This window comes from Psammomys obesus, unplaced genomic scaffold, assembly GCF_907164565.1.
Source record: "Psammomys obesus unplaced genomic scaffold, mPsaObe1.curated_primary_1811, whole genome shotgun sequence".
Lineage (NCBI taxonomy): Eukaryota > Metazoa > Chordata > Mammalia > Rodentia > Muridae > Psammomys > Psammomys obesus.
In genome coordinates this window covers 1,826,468-1,850,263 of record NW_026596147.1, presented here as the reverse complement: position 1 = coordinate 1,850,263, position 23,796 = coordinate 1,826,468, and the positions used below count along the sequence as shown (strand labels likewise).

General features: G+C 44.3%; 1 protein-coding gene across 1 annotated transcript in view; it reads right to left on the bottom strand.

Annotated features, from left to right (window-relative positions):
• Positions 1-19,278, bottom strand: part of Pdgfrl (platelet derived growth factor receptor like) — a 42,477-nt gene extending 23,199 nt beyond the window's left edge. The window contains exons 1-2 of the mRNA XM_055593612.1: positions 19,092-19,278; positions 10,596-10,893 (exon numbers count right to left, since the gene is read on the bottom strand). Of these exons, the coding sequence (XP_055449587.1) occupies positions 10,596-10,893; positions 19,092-19,146 (353 nt within the window). The 5' untranslated portion in view covers positions 19,147-19,278. The remainder of the gene's footprint in view (positions 1-10,595; positions 10,894-19,091) is intronic.
• Between the last annotated feature and the right edge of the window lie 4,518 nt (positions 19,279-23,796).

Sequence of the window (23,796 nt, the reverse complement as noted above, 5' to 3'; positions counted from 1 at the left end):
CCCCGAATCAGTCTTCCTCTAGCCGCTGCGGTTGATGGTGAAAGAGGTTCCCCAGCGGCCTCACACACTCATATTGCTCTTCTGAAATTTTGTGTCTGGTATGTGGCTTATGTCGCTTAGTTCATAAGCTGTTTCTGGCTGCAGCTGGTTCTGTTTTTGTTGTTGTTGTGTGTAGAGGACAACAGAAGCAAAACTGTGACAACTTGTTTTACCCACTTTTCATGGCATGTCATTCTGAACAGTTATTTACCATGGGACATACAATCCTCCATTTTATAACTTACCCTTTATTCGCCTTTTCCTGCCTTCCTCATCTGACAAACCTTCTAAATGGCTTTACTTAGGCTTCAGACGTTGAAATACTTGGCAAAAGTGCTCATACCTCAATAACATCAATTTTCATTTTTGCAAATAAAACCCCAGACCTCACCCGCATGCAGACATATTTGTTAAGGCAGGATCAAAGTAGGAAAGTATGCAGTCACTCAGTGACACTCTAAACCATTTTCCATTGAACAACAGTCTCCAAGACGATCGTCTGCAAGAATTTTGTGATATTCCCAGACAGACTTTGACTTGGCCCATGGGCTTGACTTTACCGTTGCCATGACTTGGTGTTTTAATGCCGTGTAGCACATCTGGGAAAATCACATAAAAACTGTTCAAGAAATGAGAGGATTTGTTCAGCATTCTTTTAAAATAAAAGTTAGTAGAAAACATTTCCTTCTTCCTTCAAAAGTAGATGGTGGATGTATGTATGTATGTATGTATGTATGTGTGTGTGTGGGGGGGTTAGATTATTGAACCTCACAGTACCCCAGGGCAGTTGGCATCAGCGGTGCTGTGGACTGTGCTCATCAGCCTTCCCTAACTGCAGCAAAATGTCCACAAGAATCAGCTTCTAATAAGGAAAAGTGTATCTTGACTCACAGGTTAGTGTGTTTCGGTCCATAATGGGTCAGTCCCAGTGAAGAATGTCATAGTGGGAATACATGGAAAAAAAAATTACTTCATGGAATCTAAGAAGCTGAGAGAGAGAGAGAGAGAGAGAGAGAGAGAGAGAAAGAGACAGAGAGACAGGGAGGAGACACACACGCAGCAGAAGATAGGCTGGGGAGAAGAAAGAGGAAGGGATCAGGGTCTCAATAGACCTTCAAAGACACATTTCTTTTTTTAATTTAAAAAAATAATTAATTTATTTTATTTTAAGGGCATTAGCGTGAAGGTGTCAGATCCCTTGGAACTGGCATTACAGACAGTTGTGAGCTGCCCTGTGGGTGCTGGCAATTGAGCCCCATCCTTTGGAAGAGCAGACAGTGCTCTTAACCACTGAGCCATCTCTCCAGCCACAAAGACACATTTCTAACGGCCTAATTTCCTTTCACTAGGTCCCACTTCTGAAGGTCCCTGAAGGTCACTTCTGAAGGTTGTGCTTTGGGCTGGACACCAAGCCTTTAGGTGATAATCCAGCCCCAAACTACAGTGTGAGGACATCTAGACTGAGATAAGAGTCTGAAGCCTTTTCCTGAAAACAAAGTCCTGACAGACTGGCCATTTTCCTGTGCTTTGCCTCCTGGGCATACGACAGAATGAATAAAAATAGCTGAGCTTCACCGAGAGGCTTATTACATATGCCGAGTGCTTCACACACATGACCTCATTCTGTGCCGATAACACGAGAGGAGACTGGTTCTATTCTTACCCTCCCCCACCCATGCCCTGAAAGGAACATAGCTGTGATTTTTCCGCACCGTAGACGCTGTCAGAACATTCAGTACCACCCAGGGAAGACTTGTACCCTGCCTCTCTACCAGTCTATCTCTAGGGACGTGTAGAGACATGTAGGCCTGTTCTGGTGCCATAAAATGTCCTACCTTCAGGGTGGGGCGAGTTCTTTATTTTTAATTTCCAGGGTGGAAATTCACTTGAAGATAGGTATCAGAGGTTGGCTACAGCACAGACTTTTGTTTTCTCGCCCCGCCAAGGACTAAATCTGGCTCCTTGTGTACACTAGGCAAAGCACTATACCGCCGAGCTACACGCCTGCCCTCGAGAGAGAACACTTTCTGTTTGCTCTCGGTCCCTGTGATAAAACACTGTGACCCAGAGCAGCTTCAGGTGGGAAAGGCCTTACTTCAGCCCCTAGGTTAGTCTACCGTCCAGAGAAGCCAGGGCAGTCACCTGAAGCAGAAACTGAGGGGGACACTGCTTGCTGGACCTCTTTGGCGCTGAGCTCCTTTTCTTACACTGCCTCTGACCATCCCTGCTATCCTGAGGATGGTGCTTCTGTATCAGTTCAAAGTCAAGACGATCTTCTCTCAGAAATGCCCATGGGGCTTTCTGGTCTAGGCCATTCCTGACTGGAGGCTTTCCTCTCAGGTGACTCTAGGCTGTGGCAAGCTGCTAACCAGGACAGCCTCTGTACACCGTCTCAACCTGCGGCTCCACATAAGGAGAAAGAGAAGTGGAACCTACATCACTTTATTTGCTCTGCCAAGAAAAACCCAGCTTTGAGAGAAAAGGAGTTCAAACTGCAAACAAAATGAATTTTCTTAAGTGTAAGGAGGTGAAGCGATAAATGCTGTGTTGTGTATGAGGCAGATGGGGAAGAGCGAGCTTCCCTGGCTCCCCACACCACCAGCGGGTGTTCATATTAAGCAGTTTCTTCTTTCTGGTCAGAAATGCTCTTTCAACATTCCTTTCTTTAAAAACACATTTCGGATGGATTCCTTTCCTGGTGTATGCTGGGCAGACAGTCGCTTAGCTGACTGGCCTGCAGCCCACTGTCTGCTTTCCTGGCCCACCCTCCTTTGTGTAGTCTGTGGGTGGAGTGAGCTGTTGCAAAAAGGCAGCCAAGTGGAAATACGGATGCCTGCCTTCTCGTCTCTGAGAAGCTATTTATTGTTCTCAGAGGAACCAGCCATCAAAGAGAGCTGAGCCCCACCCACGACTCCCAGCTTCCAGTGCTTGACTGAAAAATGCTAACACCCCACACCAAACACCACAGACACATCCTGAAAGATAATGTTTAGACCTTTATTATCTTTTTTGCCCCCTATGGAGAGGCCTAGGTTACATCACCCTGTCAGCCAAGATGTTTAAAAATTGTCCCCTCACTGTGAGGTTGCACAGCTAGCTCACACCTCCTTCCTTCCAGCATCGATTTAGTTAACTCTTTGGCAGGGTTACACATTCCAAATTCTTTACTTTGTTTTCTGCACAGTGCTGAGCATTCCTCTGTTCTCTCCACCTGAAGTGTGTGGACCGCAAAACAGAAGAAAGAAATATTTGCAGAATGGACGGAAATGGACCAGGCTGGTGCATCAGTAGGGATTTATCATGTGATCTGGAACATTCCCATACTACAATGCTTCACTGTGTCAACTAAATAAAAGTTAAATAATTTCCCTCTCTACCGTCCTTCCTTCCTTCACTGTTCTTTTTCTTCTTCTGTTTGTTTTCAAGACAAGTGTTTTTTTTGTTGTTGTTGTTGTTTTTCTGTGTATCCCTGGCTATACTAGAAGTTGCTCTGAGGACCTGGCTAGCTTCAAACTCAGAGGTCTGCCCTGCCTCTGCCTCCAGAGTGCTGAGATTAAAGGCCTGTGACACCACTGCCTGGCTTTTTTTTTTATATATATAATTTTGGAGACAGGGTATCACTTTGCTCAGAGCTTGCAATGTAAACCAGGCTGGCCTTGAAATCACAGGGCCCTGCCTGTCTCTGCCTCCACAGTGCTTGAAGTAAAGGCATAGGCCCTGCATGTGTACACACAGACACACACACACACACACACATAGTGTGTATACACATAGTAAGGCTCATAATCACCTTAGATGTCACTCTAAATTTCCCCAAATGGCTGAGAAAGGCTGCCATGGTATGCTCCCTGCTTCCTCCTGGCACAGCTCCAAGCTCCATTGCCTCTGACCACCTTTCCTTCCACATAATCCCTCACAGCTACAGGCACTGTTTCTCATTCTTCCCTCTAGGTGATTCCTGCAGGCTGTCCCCTCTTTCTAGAACTTTTTACCTTTTCCTCCACCCTCCTTTACCTGGTTAACTCAATTTTCAGCTATCAGCTTGAGTTTTCACCTCCTGATTTCTGTTAGCACTGCTCACAGCCGCTGTAATTAAACTGCTTATTCAATGTCCATTTTCCTCTAAGATGGTAAGTTCCATGGCCACAGTCTCCACAGGACTTCCTTACAGGTCAGTAGAGGCGTTTAAAAAGCATTGGAAAAAGAGGAGGGTGCAGAGAGATCAGTAACCGGCAACCAACACTGGTTGTTTGTTTGTTTGTTTGTTTGTTTGTTTTTTCAAGTACCCCGTCTTTCACATCTCAGAGATGGGATGTCTATGCAGTTGGGAATGATCCAATGTGTTCATCTCTCTCTCTCTCTCTCTCTCTCTCTCTCTCTCTCTCTCTCTCTTCCCCCCTCCCCCCGTCCCCACCCCTAGACAATTGTAACACCGATAAAGCCTGCCACCTCGTGGCCACTCTGATTATGACATGTTTTGGAAATGAGTCACTTTGAAAACTCTCCCAGGAAGTAAAAAATTATCCCTCTTGTTTTCAATCTAAAACTTGAAACTAGATGTATTTTATAAAGTCTGTCTTAGACTGTAGCAAGCATATATTTCCTGAAACTGTCTTCCTCAGGCTGAAAGTTTATTCCGCTGAACCTACCACATAGGGAGGAGGGTGGCAGCTTGCCATAACTCAGAGGACCAGCCCAAATTCTAGGAATCATTCTGCGGCTCAGGTTCACCAGCCATCTGTCTTTGTGAGTCATGTGCCTTAACGGGGTGGTTACTAGATGCTGAAAGGGCCAGGAGAAAGGGAAAGGGGGTCAGTGGGTTCAAAGTTCCAGCTAGGCAGGGGAATTGGGTTCTCCTTGTGTATTGCTTGGTAGGATGTCTATGGTTAATGATATTGGGTTGGGTATTTCACAACACATTGTGTGCACGTATAAATCATTCCACTGCACCTCCACCAATATACACGGTCACTGGGTGTCAAGCAAACAACAAGGCCTAAGTGGCAACAGCACCGGGTGTCTGCCGGAGGACCAGGATTCAGTCCTCAGTACCTACTTGGCAGCTCACTCCAATTGCAGGGGGATTTGCTGCCCTCTTCTGACCTCTGCAGGCACAAGGCAAAGCCCCATACACATCAAATAATAAAAATAAAAATAGAGAATACAGATTTTTAAAACAACACAAGCTAAGCATGGTGGCCCAGACCTGGTATCCTCAGTACTTAGGCCACTGAGGCAGGAGGATTGCACTAAGTGTGAGAACAACTTGAGATTACAGACTCAACTCTCTTCCCAAAAATAGCAAGCAAGGAAAAAGGGGGAGGGCAAAATCAACATTAAAGTTTTTTTTTTTTTTTTTTTTCAGCTTGAAAATTCAGTGTTGGGGTTGGTTAGGGGTGCTTGCTGCACAACTGTGAGGACAGGAGTTCAAATCCCAGTGCCCATGTAAGAAGCCAGGCATCCCATAAAAACCTATAACCTACAGCTCTCAGGGACCAGATGCCCCTTTCTGGCCTTTATGTACACTCATGCCTGAACAAACGAGTGAATAAATAAAGTTTATGAGCTTTTTTTTTCCCCAGGTCACATCGATCATGGTGGCCTAACTCTAGACCTGCTCTCAGCGATGTCTCCGGTATCACTTACTCTCTGAAGACCTGCATTTACCAGGAGGCACTGTACTGGGCACCAGGGAACAGCAGGAACGAGGCCCTTCTCCATCTCCAGTAAGAGACAAGACCATTGGCTGGATGTGGATGTAAAAGAGGCAAGCATCAAGGTGATTCGATTCCCTCCTGTAGGCATCAGAGGCCTCTGCTGATGGCGCACATCAGAGAGGGCTCATCTGTGCTGGGGAGAAGGTTGACCTCTGGCCACAGTGGGAATCTTCCAAATGTCAAGCATGGGAGGCACAGCTCTGCCCTCTTCAGCATTACTAGAAGGAAACTGGAAAAGGCCCAGGCATGGTCTGGCTGTTGTAGATTGTGGCTCTGAAGATATTTAGTCTGGTGACTGATTGGCTCGGGGCAGGGTGGAGAGGACAGGGGGGAGGTGATGCTTACTTTCTCGGTTTGAGCTCCTGAGAGGCTGGTGGGTTTCTTGAAAAGGTGGAGTTCATGTGGAAAACTGACATGCAGAGTTTAAGATGCCATGCCTGCCTCCCACATCCCTCTTCCCACTCTTGTCACCCCCAAAAGGCAGCACCCTATACTTCCCCACTGAGAATCATAGAAAATAAGACCTGACAGACTGTATTAGTCAGAATTCTCCGGAGGAACAGAACTTATAAAATGAATATACATATAATACTACATTATATACATATATTAGATAAAATATAGTATTATGTTATTATATGTGCATTATATGTGTATATTATGTATGGGATTTATTAGAATGGCTTACAGACTGTGGTCCAGCTGGCACAACAATGGCTGTCTACCTACTGAAGGTCAAAGAACCCAGTGTTGTTCAGTCCAGGAGGATGGATGTCTTAGCTGGCCTATAGTGGAATCCCACAGAAGTAGGCTCTAATGCCAGTAAAAGAATGGACTTGCCAGTGAGAGTGAGAGCAACAGCAAGTAGGCAGAGAGAGAGAGAGAGAGCTTCCTTCTTCCATGTCATTTATGTGGGCCACCAGCAGAAGGTGCAGTTTAGATTAAAGGTGGATCTTCCCACTTCGGGAGACCCAGAATCAGGGTGTGTCTCCCTACTTCAAATGATTTAATTAAGAAAAAAAAAACAAAAAACAAAAAACAAAAAAAACCCAAAAAAACAAAACAAAACAAAACAAAAAAATCCTCACTGTTGTATCCAGTGGCTTGGGTTTCAGTTAATTCCAGATGTAGTTGACAACAGCCATCACAACTCCACCCCCTGTCAAGCTGACACACCATCACATCCTATGTCATACTTAATTTCCAAACGAAACAATAGCCAGGTCATAATCACACCTAACATGATACAACTACTGCATTTACAACAGAATGCATTGTATGTTTAATGCACTAGAATGTTGTATTGTACCTAACATGATATACTATTCCCCACAGAGCAGCAAACACATTATAAATTTTAGAATGGAAGTCATTCTAAATGTCATAGAGGGACATTCTTCTAGTATCTTAAATTTAAATATGATAACCACTGGTATTCTCTTAATTGACAGTACATTACATGCTAAAGGAACAGAGGAGAGAAAACACAAGTATCTTCATAAATGCATTCTTAAAAAAGTATGACAAAATACTCATGTCAATTATAATCCTTATTTCTGCAGCTAGTCATGTGGCCTTAGCTGGAATGTATAATTACCTTCTTCTACTACCCATTCTGTATTTCCTTCACCTTCAGTTATCACCTCAGCAGGTCTTGAATTTTTTTTTTTTTTTTTTTTTTTTCCTGGAGGAGTGACCCATAGCTTCATTCCCAAAGGGTCTGTGCCCTTTGTCTCCCTGCCTGGGTTAGGCTGTTGTAGTTTCCCACTGACTTTAATCACAGGGCACAGTAGCACCAAGGGACATGCTAAAGGATCTCCGCCCTCCAGACATAATCTTTCCTTCCTCCAACTGTGAAGAAGCAAACCATTCTCTCCAAAGTAATCTGGATCAGTCACCTCTCCTGACACGTTATTCCTGTTAGCGGAAGGGCATCAGAAACCCAAAGCGGCCAGGGGGAAGTCAGAGATTTCAATTGAATAGAATGTCTGCTGTGGTTCCCAGCAGGAGTGCTCCCTTCCTCTGGTAACAAAAATTTCTAGGCCAGCAGAACTCGAGATCACAGAAACAGGAAGTAAAAATTTTCCTAAGGGGTCACTAGGGTGCCGGTGAGTAGAACTAGTCCCCCTTTGCACCCTTGATTCCTGGACTTGTGGATCCTGGCTACTGGAGAAACTGTAACAGGTACGTGATGTAGAGTCAAAGCATTTTCCACCTTCCGAAGAACCCTACAGGCTTTGGCCAACTAATGAAAGTTGTAACGTTGTCTTCAAAAGGCCATTTCATCTTTTTGTCAGGCCAGCTGCTTCAGGTTGACGGGGAGCGCGGTGAGACCTCTGTGAATGTATCTGTGCAAACACATTCTTGACAAATACGACAGAAACACTCATATCAATTATAATCCTCATTTCTGCAACTGGTCACGTGGCCTTAGCTGGTATTTATAACTCCATGACCATGGGCCACATGTCTCTGGCTGTGAAGTGAGTTCCTTGGTCAGAAGCAATGCCGTGTGGAATACTATCTTGCAAATAAAGCATTCTGTAAGTCCACATGGTAGTCTTGGCAGAAGCATTACATGCAGGAAACGCAAATTCATAACCAGAATAAGTATCCACTCTCTTTTCCATGGAGAAAGTCGCCCATTGTAGTCAACCCACTGGCTGGTGGCCCCCAAGGAATGGTGCCGTATCTGGGGCTTTTAGCCTTTCTGGCACTCAGCAGCTGTAGCCATGTCAGCCTTGGTGAGCAGAAGTCCGTGTAGTTAAGCCCTTGCGTAACCGTAATCTCCATCTCTGCTGCCATGGCCACTTTGTTCATGGGTCCATTAGACAATAACGGGATGGCTGGGAAAAGAGGCTGTCTGGCCACAGAGTAGGCCATTCAGTATACTGGATTATTGATATTCTCCTCTGTTGAAGTCACCTTTGGATGAGCGTTTATATGGGACACAAATAGCTTCACATCCTTCACCCATTTGGAGAGATCTGTCCACATATGTCTTCTCCAAATGCTTTTCTCACCAGCTTTACAATCATGATCTTTCCAAGCCCCCTGATCAGGCAACTAGTCATGGCCATGGCCCATGACTGAAGAGTTGCTCATCTGGCCATTTCTCCTCCCAAACACACACACATGTGAACTGCCTGAAGGTCTGTCCACTGTGATGCGGGGAAACTTCACTGGTGCCTTTCGGGGCTGTCCCAGAGAAGGGTTATTGTAATGCTGTGCCTGTTTACTTCTGGCTGGTGCCTGTGTAACTTGCAGAACCATGAGTAAACCAGGCCCCAGCCTTTCCCCTCAGTCAACCAATCACAGGCAACACCCTATATGCTCTAAATGCATGCCCAGCAGTGGACAGTATTCCAATGGGAGTAGAAACCATAGATAGGCATTTGGGCAACTTCTCCACGTAGCTTGCTTGTGCCTTCAGGACCTGCTCAGGACAATTCATTCTTATACTCCTGTTGCTCCAGAACCACTTCTTGTGGCAACATTTCAATCAGTCAGTGTCCTCTACAGGACAAGACCTTACAGAATGAATCTAAGAGGAAAAGCCCTCGCAGGCAGACCTAGCTACTTGGGTTTTGGTTAATTCCAGATGTAGTCAAGTTGACAACCAAGAATAGCTATCATACATATTATTAAAATCATGACATCATATACCCTTCACTTTCTGCCCAAGGAAACCAAGACCCAAGTAATTTAGGTGACTTCCTCCAAGATACATAGAGTTTTAATCCCAAACACATTCCCATACAGTATACCTGTACTCAGGGCTTTCTCAGTACCATCTGAAATAGGCTCTCCATTCTTGCTTTTCACATCTCTCTCTCTCTTTCTCTCTCTCTCTCTCTCTCTCTCTCTTTGAACCCTAGGACCTGGCATACACTAGACAAGATCTCTACTATTGAGTACCCGCTTTTTACCTTCCATCATCTTAACCACTACTCCTGAAGAAGCTCTGTGCCCAGAGGACAGAAGGAATCTTTGGTCTTTGTACCAATCATATATTCATAAAAGTAAAATGAATCAGATATAACTGAAAGGTTTCAAAGCAATTAAAATTGGTCTCTAGGCAGTTTATTCGTAGGAACCCGTTTGCCCATTTTGGTTTTCCCTATGACTGTTTAAAAGAACATGAAACATTGAATTCATTATTTTTTCACCAAATGAATTCTTAAATATTCATTTTTGTTCATTATGTTTTCCTGCAAAGGTTTGGCTTCCTATTCTTTTTTGTCATATGATTTCCTAGAAAACTCCCGGGTGACAGTTTTTTAATTGTGGGAAGAATTCACTAATTTCTGTTTTATGGGGTTCCTGTGTGTGCAAACGAGTGGGTCTCTGATTCTTCTGCCTTTTCTTGAGCTCTTTTCCTTCTGTTAACTTGCCTTGTCTAACTCTGAGGTGACCTTTTTTCATGTTATCTTTTATTTTGTTATATTTTATTATCACCTCTCAGAATACTGTTAATTTCCGATGAGATACAGAAAGATAATGGATTCAGATGGCAGAGGGAATGGGGGAGAAACTGGGAGTGAGTAGAGGGAAGGGAAGCCACGATATGGTTATATTATGTGAGAAAATAATCTACTTTCAATATAAGGCAAAAAAAAATGTCCTTTAAAAGACAAAATGAAATCAGGATATTATTCTTTTGTTCATGTTCCATCTCACAGTGCTGGTTTCCTAGGAGGGTGACACTGACGACACCCATCTTCTTTTATAGTCATGTGGTGTGTGATGGTGGATGTCAGAGGGAAGACAGCATCGGGTGAGGGAAGAAAAGGCAAACCCTTGGCCCGACACCATGAAAAAGAAGCCAACAGTGCTCACCTGAGGCGGGGGTCCTTGAAGGTGTCCAGGTAGGTGGGATAGCTCCACTCCACTCTGCTTCCTTTACACCGGAGCTCTAGAGTTTGCCCTGCCATCAGACTCATGGTGGCGGCAGGCTTCTGGAAGCGACTGCCGTCCACGGCTTGCATCATGACGGACTGGCTCTTTGCCGTCGGGTCAGCGGAGTCCCTGTCCTTTATTTTAGGAGTCTTGGGCTTGGCCTTTTTGTTGGTAGGTTTGATTCTGTTTTCTCCTTGCTCCTTTGGACGCTTGTTCTTAGAAGGGTGTTGACCAGCAACTGTAAAGGTGTGAGAGGAAATCAATGAATAGCATTCCCAAAGCATAAGAAGCCCGCAGCAGGTGACTTCAATGCTTACACCTGGTTTATGCCCAAATCCTTTCCAGCCATAATTGTAAGCCATGAAGCAATCATTTTTCTTTATATAGTCTTTAGCTTTAAGGCAATAATTTAAAAAAAAAGAAGCACATTTCAGTTTCAAAGATATCATTCAAAATTTGCAAAATAGCAAATAAAATTTGCCCTTATAAACCCAGCACATTTTTCTTTAGTTCACACTCTGTCTCACAATGGTGGTCTCCTTGGAGGGCTGCACTGAAAACCCTCAGAGACTTTGTCGGGTGCTCAGCCTAAGGTGACTCTTGAAATGCAAGGATGTATAATTCAGTCTCTAAGGATGAGAGACACAAGGAGCTCTAGAAATGTGTTCATGTGACTTAAAACCTGTCAAAATGGGAATGTGGAGTGGGTGCTACATTTGTTGGGGTTATAGAATACAAAGCTTATAGGGCTGGTTGAGATAGCACAGTTGGTAATAGTATGTGTTTAGTATGCAACAGAGCCTTGGTTCAATTCCTAGCACTGTGTAAGGCAGGACATTGTGGTATATGTCTGTAACCCAAACACTTGGGATGTAGAGGAAGGAGAATCAGAAATTCCAGGTTCTCCTCAGATTCAAAGATCAACTAAGGCTGTCTACAATCCTGTCTTTTAAAAAGGCATAGGAAACATATGCCAGCCTAAAGTTTCATGTGTAAAACTCAGTTGTAGCACTGGAAAGATGTCTCGGCTGGTAGAATACCTGCAAGAAAACCATGAGGACGTGAGTTCAATCCCCAGCAACTACATAAAAGCTGGTGTGTAATCCTAGTCCTTAGGTTGAGAAAGAGGATGGAGAGGGGGCATGGAAATAACCATTCATAGACTTAAAATGTTTGTTCTTATTCAATGTGTACAAATGCATTGCATGCCTGGTCTCTGTGGAGGCCAGAAGAGGAGATGGTACCTCCTGGAACTGGAGGTATAGAAAGCTGTTAGCCATCACGTGAGTATTGTGAACTGAACCCAGGTCCTCTGCAAGAGCACCAAGTACTCTTAATTGCTGATCCATCTCTGTGGCCCCCATCTCATGGATTTTTTGTGGTAATTGAATCAACATACTTTAAGTGCTGAAAACAGTGCCTGACCCCCGTCAAGCGTCCACTAAGTGCTTCTAATTCCGTGGCTGTCTCATGTACTCCATCAGCGCTGGTGGCGGAGGCAAAGCAGACTATTTTTATTAATTTCCAGATGCCACGTAGCTCACCCCAGGCCATCAAGATGATAGGGAGACATCAAGATCCTGAACCTCCTAATCCAGAACTTTCGCTGGCCCACATCATTGCCTCTCCTTTCACTTAGAGATTAGCGTAGTTAATGGTTTCTTTAAAACGTTTGTCCTGCCTACAGGAAATGTAGGGATGAAGATGGAGTAGGGATTGAGGGAATGTTCAACCAATGACTGGCCCAACTTGAGACCTACCCCATGAGAGAGAGCCAACTCCTGACACTATTAATGATACTCTGCTATGCTTATAGATGGGAACCTTGCATAAATATCTTCTGAGAGGCTTCATCCAGCAGCTGATGGAAACAGATGTAGAGACCCACAGTCAAAAAATAGGTTGAGTTTGGGGAGTTTTGTGGAAGGATTGAGGGAGCTAGAGGGGTCAAGGATACCACAAGAAGACCTGCAGAGTAAACTAACCTGGGCCCATGGGGGCTCACAGAGACTGAAACACCAACCAAAGAGCTTGCACAGGCTGGACATAGGCTCCCTACACATATGTAGCAGATGTGCAGCTTGGTCATCATGGGGGCCCCTAACAATGGGAGTAGAGGCTGTCTCTGATTCTCTTCCCTGCCTTTGGATCCCTTTCCCCTCTCTGGGCTGCCTTGTCTAGCCTCAGTGGGAGAGGATGCACTTAGTCCTGCTGTGACTTGAGGTGCCAGGGTGGGTTGGTACCCACGGGGCTCCCCCCTTCTCTGAGAAGGAGAGGAGAGATGGGAGGGGAGGATATTAGGGTGGGACTGGGAGGAATGGGGGGGGGAGCTGGAATCAGGCTGCAAAGTGATTACAAACAAAAACACCTTACTCTCTTTGCCTTGACAGAGGCGCTTTACTGTTTTGGGTTTTCCAGTCCCCAACTACTCTACATTCTCTTCAGGAGCTCTTTTTCTTCTTTTCATGCCTGTTCTGAGGTTCTAGAGGATTTGCGTGTTGAAAGCGGCCTCATTCCTGCCTGCCCTTGCCTCAAAATTTCTGCTCTGAATCATTCTGTTTACTACTCAGCCCTGTCACTTGGAAGACCAGCAGTCATCTTAAATTTAATGGTCCCAAACTGAACTCTGGATGCCACCCAGACCTCCTCTCTCCCCAGAGTTCCCTTTATCTATAAGCAGACACTTCCTCCACCTGCTTGCTCAGGACAAACACCTCAGTCTCCTTCCATCCTTTTCCTTCTCTCCTAGACCACACTTATTCCAGCAGCGGCAAATCCTTTCGGTTTCATCTTCCCAGTAGACACTGAAGACAGCCTCTTTCCCTCCATCTACTGCCACCACTCCTGGCCAGCCTGCTTTCACCTAGACTATCAATGTCTCCCTAAGCACGTAGCTTGGCTTCCATTCTGGTGCCTTTAACTTTGAAGGTGTCAGCTCTTCTCTACTCAGAACCATTCGGTGCTCTTCATGCTCTCCTTCATGAAGGAGAGATCGTCCTATTATGCCTTCAAGGGGCTGCACTCTCCTGCATCACATTTTAGGGTGGGCAGCCTTGGCTCGTCTTTGTGGCACCTGTAGGTGGTTGTCTCCCTTTCTCAAGCAGGCTTCTCTTTATCCAACCGTCCCCCTCCCCCAATCCACTCCCATATCCCACCCTGAGCTGTTTGTCCATTTGTGTCCCCCAAGGAGATACATTGAAGTCCTGTCCTGGGTGCCTGGAAATAATCATTTTTACATATAATAATCATTCAGCCTGTTGAGATGAGAACAGATGTCCTCAGATGAGAACAGATGTCTTCAGAGGAGGATTCCCATTGAGAGAGGAAAATGGCACAGAGAGAGATACACAGAGGACAGATGTATGGCAACAAAAGCAGATACTCGATTCACACTGCTTAAGCCAAGTGTCCTAGTCAGGGTCCTTCTTGCTATGACGAAACACCATGATCAAAAGCAACTTGGTGAGAAAGGGGGCCTATGGAGGCATTTTCTTAATTGAGATTCCCTCCTCTCAGATGGTACTAGCTTGTGTCAAGTTGACATAAAAACTAGCCAGGACAATTGACCCGTTGTCAACTTGACACACCAATATAACAAACACTATTTAACAATAAGTAACCTTTTCATTTTTTGTTCACCCTCAAGATCTCATATTAATTAATATCATAATACAAAACATATTACAACCTTAAAGTCCCACAGCCTGTACAAATTTAAACACTTTAAAAGTTTAGTCTCTCTCTCTCCTTTTAAAATACAAATCTCTGTAAAACTCCAAAATCTCTTTAAAATTTCGAAGTCTCTCAACTGCAGGCCCCTGTAAAATAAAAAAATAAATTAAATGCTTTCTTACTTTCAAGAGAGAAGAACCAGCACAGAGTCACAGTCTGAACAAAGCCAAACCAAACCTCAACAGTGTAAACAAATCAGTGTCCAAGATTAGGGATTCACTCACAGTCTCTTAGGCTCCTCCAGAAGGCTCTACCCAGCACATAGCTTGTCATGGCTAGTGCTCCTTCTGTGATCCTGGTGTCCCTGAAGGGTCGGGGGTCTCCTGCTGTAACCGGGCTGCCCTTTCACTGATAGCCTCTCCTGAGCTTCCTTCAGGGACTCCTGGCTTGCATCACCGTGCCAAGCCTCAGCTGCTCCCCCGAGGCCTCCGTGCCTTCAAAGTTAGTACCACCTGGAGGCCCCTACACTACCAAGCCCAGCTGCCGGCACAAAGAACAACCTTGGCTGCCTCTGGAACACAATGATGGAAACCAATGGAGCTGATTTCTTCTTACCCATCACTAATTTCTCAGTTCCAGCTGACCAGCATCAATTTTCAAATAAAGCAAGTTTTACTTCAGAGATGGTTGTTTCTTATGAACCACAGCTGACCAGAACCAATGATTCTTAATTCAAAGCAGCAAATGGCCCTGCTAGTCTTTAAGCTTTCCTTTGAACTTTGTAAGGCAGGCCTCCACCATCCGAACTACTCTCAGCCTTATCTTCCAGGATCCAGCAGAACAGCCCACCGAGCTCTCAACCTCACTGAATGGCTTTTCCAGCCCAAAGTTACAAAGTCCTTCCACAGTTGTCCCCTGCCCCAAAGAACCAGCACGGCCACGTCTGTCCCAGCCATACTCCACAATCCTGGCACCAATTTCCGTCTTAGAGTTTCTATTGTTGTGAAGCAGCACCATGACTGAAAGCAACTTGCGGATAAAAGGGTTTGTTGCATGTACACGTCCAGGTAACAGTTCATCACTGGTAGAATTTGGGGCAGAAACTCAAGCCTGGCAGGAGGCAAGGGCTGGTGCAGAGGCTATGGAGGAATGTTGACTTTCTCAGCCTGCTTCCCATATAGAACACAGGAGGAACAGGCCAGGGGTGGCCATACCCACAATGAGCTCAGCCCTCCCACACTAATCACTAATTAAGAAATGCCCCCTGCTGGATCTTATGGAGGCATTTTCTCTGGGGCAGCAAGGCCCTAATGACACCTCAATTTTAGATTTTTGATCCCCAGAACTGTAAAAGAATAGATTTCCTTTGCTTTAACCCACCTTATTCCTAGTGTAGATTAACTATCCCTAATTGTGGGTGGAGGAGGGGGACAAAAAAAAAAAAAGCTTCCAAATCCAGAACATTGTCATACCCACAAGTGGAAAAAGCCACACCCAACCTCGTGATAGTTCACAGTCAGAATGTGGATGCACAGATATATTGTCTAATGTCACCTTCAGATTACATATGTGTAGAACATACACAAAACATAAGTGGGCTTCATGCTTAGACTCTAGACTTCGAAACTTGATTATGCAAACACTCCAAAAGTCTGGAGAAAATGCTATTCCCAAGAATTTTTGAGAGTGATTGTCAGCTTGTCCTTTGTCACGGCAATTCTAGGAAGCTGAGAAGCTTTGGTTAATAAGGTCCATGATGTTCATCAGTTCCTGAAATTATGTCTTCACTTGTAGGTTGTCTTCATTTGATCATGAAGACCAGGAAGAAAGGACCCTCCCTCTGGACTTTCTTCAACCCTCTGACAGCCGGCTCTTTCTCTGTCTTGATTAGCACTAAATACTGAAGAGAACTTTATCTGTCAAACACTCAGGCCAAGATCCTACATGCTCTGAAACATCTGTTAATTGCACTGTAAGCAAAAATGTATTTAATGATTATTTATTTATATACAGGTTTCTGGCTTACTGTCTTTTTTTTTTTTTTTTTTTTTTTTTGAGGAACAAAATGACATAAGACCTTTCCTGGAGGATCATGGTCACCGTATCATTATCCTTATCTTCTTGGAGACGTAGTTTCCCTCTGTCATGTCTTGATGAATCTTTTTAGTGTTCACAAAATAAACCTGCGTTGAACTGAAGGCTGTATTAGATAAAGGGGATCGTGCAGGGAAATAAAGGCACGTTAACAAATCACTATGCATACCTCAGCACTTGCTCCTGGCATCTATATACATCTGCAGATGATTAAAAAAGTCAATAGATGATTGAAATTTTATGCTTGTAAGTGTGAACATGGCAGTGCAAGAAATTCTGGAGGACAGGTACTGTGGTCAGTGCCTCACTGACTGGGGTCTTGGTATATTTGTTCACTGTTTTCAATCCTTCATTTCATGAGATGGATAGACTATGTGGTCTTCCAGCTCCTTCTCATTATGAAGAAAAATAACACTATTCCTCAAAATGTAGTAATTTTAGAACTGGGCAAGGCAAAATGTCACTGGTTAGGACATATGCCTGCCTCATGGATGCTTGCAGGAAAGGCTCTTTCTCTGAGGCTCTCTGCCAAATGTGATCACAAAACTGACAGGCTCAGGGACGATTAGAGTCATAGCCCCTGCCTGTAGTTGGTGCTGAGCGATGGCACATCCTGACCTGCCAGTCAGAGAGATGTACTGGAGGAGCTTTTTGTATATTCGATGTCATGAGTTGTTCCTGCTTCTACCCCTGTCATCACCCCAGGACTCAAAACAGACAAACAGAAATTCTGATTAGGGTTAGAAAAACAGTAAAATAACTTAATGAGGTAAGTTTACTTTTTGGTAGGTATGTTGAACATTTTGTCCATGGCCTACTCATCGTATATGTCTGTAAGTTTAAAGGCAAACTTCACAGTTTTATCCATTATTAATTACTAAGTATTTGACCTGCATTTCACTTTCTCTGCCTGTCTTATAGATGTTTATTGCTAGTATGAGTTGCGGTTTATTTAGACAGATGGTAATTCATTTAGACAAACGTTTGTTATACTTCACATACTCTGGTCCCTGTTGGCCGAAGTCTGTCTTGAGCCTCTCCAACTGGCATCATGGGTATTCACAAAGTGAACGGACTATTTGAAGTTATTTTGTCTGGCTGTTCTTCTGCCCTATTCAAAAATGATACCAAATACTGCAGTTCCATCTTCGAGCAGTCAAATTCAAGGACGTGCCAGGAACAATTTAACACTGCAGTGTGCAGACTGAGCTCATGCCAGCGTTTCTCTGGGCAAAGGGGAATTGCTCTCTCTCTCTTTGCCGGGTGCTCTGCTTACACCTTACTAAGTCAGGCTCTGTCTTTAAGGAGCCTCATGCCTGGGCCACCACCATCTTGCTATTTCTGCAAAGGTGAGTCTGGTTTTGGTGGTTTTTTGTTTTTGTTTTTTGGTGGTGGTGGAGAGAAGACTGTAGTTTCAGAAGATGGAAGGGATGGGTCAGGACTGAAGAGTAGATCAAATGTAAGCCAGGTTGAGCTGGCTCAAGGGTAGGTTGCATAACAGCAAAAGCTGCTTTTCCACCAAATCTAAGCAAATTCGTGGCAGTAGCTGAGGAATTTTAAGAAAGATGAAAGATGTCACCAGATGAAGAACATACTATGCAAACTCTAATAATTAAGTAAATAATAGAGCAAATAAAATAATCAGCAGTAATATGCATATATGTCATTTCATATAAAAACAATGCGCACACACACACACACACACACACACACACACACGCACATACATGCAATACTAAACCCTGATCCTTCGATTATACATCTACACAGCAGGATGGACCTAGGGCAGGCGCACATCTCAAAAGGCATCTCTAAAGTGATGCGATGGTGGTGAAACGGCTCCTGGAGTAAAAATACAACCCTCCAAGTGTGACAGCTTGAGTTCAGCTCCTGGAATCCACACAGTGCAAGGAGTAAACCCACTCCTGCAGGTTCTCTTTTGATCTTCACATGTCTGCTATAGCATAAACACGTCCAAACATACACAACCACACATACAATAAATGCAATTTAAAAAATTAAGAGATGCAAGGCCCTCTTATGTGGAACAAATATGTGTTTTTTTTTCCCCCCACCCATCCTTCCGTTTATACGGAAAATCCCTTCAGTGTAGTTTTAAATTCCTTTGGGGTTTAGCACAGAAGTTTTTCGTTGTTGTTAAAGAGCTAGGCTAATCTTGCAGGATTTTAGTAAGTTGGTATACAAAAAGCAAAAACAAAACAAACAGAACAGATCTGCCAAGGGGAAGGAGGACACAGCATTTTCCACAAGAATCGCTTTGCTTAGGAGGCGCTGGCTCCCAGGAGCAGAAATCCAGGGCGATGATGCTGCGGTTGGAAGGTGGAAGCGATCCACCGCAGCTGCGCCATCAGGCGGACACGTTGACAAAGGGGGCTGGACCAGGCGCTGGCTGGGGAGGGTGGATTTGATCGCCTATGGTTTTCTGGTAAGGCTAGAGAAGTCCTGATGGGCTTTTAAGCTCAGAGCAACCGCCACCTTCCCAGAGAGCTGTCCAGGGAGGTTGGGATGGAAGGAAGGGGACCCTTCTAGGAGGGGCTAGGCGCACCGTGCCAGAACCGATCTCTAAGGCCAAAGGTTGGAGTTGTTGCTAGAGAAACTCGAGGGCTGTGGGGTCAGAGGCCAGATACCATCCGGCCTAGAGTCACTCACCATCTTCCAGAGCTTCGAGTACCAACAGAAGTCCAAGCAGCAGCCAGACCTTCATCTTCAGCGCTGGTGACCTGCAGAATAGTTTGGGACTGCAGACGGGGCGGCAGGCTGCTCAGGGTAGGGCAGGGGCGCAGAGGGAGGCGGCGCCTGGGACACCACAGCTGGAGGATTCGGTTTCACCAGGGGAAACACAATTTGGGGGAAAAAGTAGGAGATTGTAAAAAAAGAAAAAAAATTCCCCCCCCACCCCGCCCCGTAATATGATCTCTCCTGCCCCCTGGCGGAGTGGTGAAGGATAGCGCTATTACCAAGCTCTGGGAAAACTCAATGAATGACATGCCTCGATTTTCTACAGTTTCGGTGGTTTGAATTAGGTGTACTCTGTTTCTGAAGGCCTAATATGATCCTGATGCTGGAACCACACGAGTCGCTCCATCTGCCCTGGTAGGGCCTTGCTCCTCAGCAAAAAAATTTGCCCCAAATTTCTCTTGGTTCTCAGGGGTTTTCTCCCTTGCACTCAAAAAACAAACACACAAAAACAAACAAACAAACAAACAAAAAAAACAAACACATACACACACAAAACCCAAACAAAAAAAGGGACTAACTATTGTTGTACTCAAAAATATTGGTCGATGAGGCTGCTCCTTTCGAGACGAGATGATCACCTGGATCTGGACCTGTGAACCTGTGAACCTGCAGGTGAACAAACCATCAGAGTGGGGAAGGGCAGGGCTCTCTGCCTGCCATCACAGTCACAGGGGCTCGCAACAGGCCAGCTCCTGCCCCTCTGCTCCACACAGAAGCCTTGCTGCTCTGAACAAGACTTTTTGTTTTTGTTCTCAAAGAAGTTTTATTTATATATATATTTACAATTTATTCATTATATATCCGAATTGAAGCCCCCTCCCTCAATTCCTCTCAGTCGCATCCTCCCTTCCTCTTCCCCTAGTCCACTGAAAAGGGGAGTTCTCTTCCCCTGCCATCTGCCCATAGCTTGTCAAGTCTCATCAGGACTGCCTGGGTCCTCTTCCTCTGTGGCCTGGCAAGGCTGCATCACCAGGGGCGAGTGATCAAAGAGTAGGCAGCAGATTTCATGACAGAGGCAGCCCTTGCTCCCCTTACTCGGTGACCCACATGGAGACTGAGCTGCTGATCGGCTACATCTGAGCAGGTGGTCTAGTAAGGAGGTGTGTAAGAGAGACTGCTCCAAATAATCGTCATCATCGTTATCATCATCATCATCGTCACCATCAGGGGCATGAGCACTTCCTTTTCATTCTCGTTTCAGTCAAAGCCTTTGCAGTTTTACAGGCACATTTTTTTCTTTTCTTTTCTTTTTTTAATTCCTTTGCTTGAGTGTGTTTTGACAATGCTACTATTTATTTTTCAGATAATTTAAACAAATATTTAAGGAATTCCATTTTTCAATAACTTATTTCATGGCTTCTTCCTAGGAAGGGCTTCATGTCCCCAAATTATCAAACTTCCACGTATTTTTTTCATCTAAAACCTTAGTAATTTTGTTGCTTATGTTTGATCTACATTGAAATCAGATTTCTAAACTGTCATTTGGGAAATTAGTTACCCAAATGACAGATTAGAAATCTGTTTTCCATATTTCTATATTTCAGATGGTCATAGCTATCTCATATATATATATATATATATATATATATATATATATATATGTATAAATAGATGATCTTTTTGAATTTGCTTAGCAATGTTTCTGACAGATGAAGATGGTTCTGTTTCTCTCCTAGCTCCTTTTATTCATCTGTGCCTATGGAGATCCTGCACTACACTTTTTGTGATTCATTTATAACACACTTTGCTCTTCCCATGGAGGAGGGATATGTCTCATCATTGTTTCTCTGCTGATTTTCTACATCTGCTTTCTCTTCCAGGTAAATCTAAAATCAGCTTGTCACTCTCCATATAGACATCACTGCATTTTAATAATGAATGCCCTAAACCTACATATTGGAGGAAAAGAAAGCGTTTCCACAATGCTGAGTCTTCCCACACAGGAATTTCTTAATGTTATATATCTTTCCATTTACCCAGGTCCACTTTTACATCCTCATTACATTTTCTGAGTGGTCAAGGCTGGAACTTAGAATATAATTTTGGAAATCTGAGCTCCTAGATTATTTTATACTTTGGCTAATTTTGGACTGGCTAAATATGCGGTGTGTGTGTTAGAGAATGTATATGCACATATGTTCATAGACATGTAAACTCTTATGTAGGTGGGTAGTTACATGCCCCCCCCCCCGTAAGTCCTGCATGCTGTTATGCTTACCTCTTCGTTTTGCTTCTTTTTTCTGTTAATGCCGGCACATTTCTTCTCATTATACTTTCAAATTGTTTAAAACAACATTGGAACTCTGTTTTCCCAGGCCTGTCTTAGCTCACATGAACTTGGTCAATTATAGGCATTCAAACTCATCCCAGGTTGTTTATAGGCTGATTGTGTCCCTCCCCAAATCTGCACTTGAAATCACTCAGCGCCTGGGAATGTGGCTGTGTTTGGAGACTGGGTCTTTAACAAGGTAGTTAAATGAAAATGAGGTCATTGGGTTGGGCCTCAATCCAGTATTTCTGGTAAGAACCTGAGTAGATTTGGACTCGGACACAGGCATATAGGGATGACATGTGAAGACAGAGAGGGAAAGGTGGAGTGTAATAGGCAAAGAGAGGCCTCAGAGGAAACCAGTTCTGTCGGTATCTTGGTCTTGCACATCCACATTCCAGAACCAGCAGAAAATAGATTTCTGTTTTGTAAGTGACCCAGTCTGTGGTGCCCTGTGTTGGCAGTCCTAGAAAACCTGCCCAGGGGTCTGTCTTAGGATGGAACCAGGGTTACAAAAGTAAATGCTTCTTTTAAAAGGCATGTAGCTGCCTAACCACAGGCTTATTAACCTTGAATGACATCATCTCAACACAATCTTGAACCTGAGCAGCAAAACTACCCATGTTGTATTTTCAGTGGGTTTTATCTCCCCATTAAAAGCCCATGTATTTTGTCTCTAGACCGGGAAAGAATTTCATTTTTCTGTGTTGCTCTATTCCATTATCTTTCCAACACTTGCTGCAATGTTAACCAATGAAAGTACATTTTATCCTATGCCCCGAAGTCAAACACAGCTTGGAGCCTGGCTCCCTATAATCTGATTAATTTTGTCTGTTTATCTTCTATCTGCCCACATAAGTGAATTTACATTGCTAAGTTTTCAAATTCTTGGATTTTAGGCAAGTGATTTCATTACCAGTGACACCCACCTTTTTTTTATTGATCGTTTCTTGCCTGTTCTCTCTACCTCGCACTAGATTTCCCACCGATTCTCTGAATCCATCAGATGAACAACCGGGTGACCACACCTCACACTTCTCTGGGACATACCTCACTCCTCACACCTCTCAGGAACAAGCTCCTCCCCTTTGTGAATATGGCACAGCCTCCCCTCCCTCCACTTCTGACAGTTCTCTCCATGTCTCTCCTTTCCTCCAAATCCACTCCTCCTCCATTTCCCTTGGGAAAGAGCAGGCCTCCCAGGGATATTAACCAAACTGGGCATAACACGTTACAGAAGACTGGGCACAAACCCTCATATCAAGGCTGGACAAGGCAACCCAGTAGGAGGAAAAGGGTCCCAAGATCAGGCAAAAGAGTTAGAGACGCCACTACTTTCCCTGTTAGGAGTCCCACAAACAACCTGAGCTAAGCAACCTCAGTGTGTTCTGGTGGTGTCTTCGACCCCTCTGACTCCTACAGTCCTTTCTGCATGGTTCCCCAAGCTCCGCCTGATGTTTCAGTGCTCCCATCAGCTGCCCGGGAAAGCCTCTCTGATAGCTACTGGGAATAGACCAGGTTCTTGTATGGGCTTAACAAATGGAGAGCTAGAGAGGAAGGAGTAGAAGGGCAGAGGAACAAGCAGCCACCAGGAAGAGTAGGGAGAAAGAACAGGTTCCTGTGGTAGAGGGAGCTGTAAGTGTGGGCGTAAGTCCAGAAAGGCATATTTCTTCCAAGAACAGCCCCCCCCCCCCAGAGTACACTGGTGGGAAATGTGCACCCAGTGGAGAGGAAGCATTAGCATCAGCAGTGTTAGGTTATCAAAGGTCATAGTGAAATCTCGGGCCTTTCCTGATAATGCTTTTTTGCCTATGGATTGTTTCTACATAGTATTTTAATTATACTTCTTAATGTTTTCTATGACTAAAATTGTCACTGCTTCTTTAAAGTAGTGCACACTATTAAAATGTGCTTAGGCAAACTTTTTTTTTTAAATCTAACTTTTGGGTATCCCTTCCCTATTCCCTAAATAAGGACAAACAGGTCTTTCATCTAAATAGAATCAAGATGAATGCTTGAAAAAATTTACAAAATGATTCTTACAAAAATACTTTTTAAAGCCAGATAGTTTTTGCTCATTTGAGGTCTTTCTACATTGCTCTTGCTGTCCTTTAAATCACTATGTAGGGGGCCTCAAACTCACAGAGATACACCTGCCTCTGCATGCCAAGTGCTGGAACTAAAGATGGGTGTCACCATGCCTGGCAAAACAGACATTTTTGACATTCGAAAGCTAGTCATTGATGGTAACATAGGATAAGACAAAGATCCCAGCTACATTAATTCCTTGAGGCTAAAGCAATGGCCTTCTCAGCTCTGGGTTGTATTCCGTTATAAAGATGTATC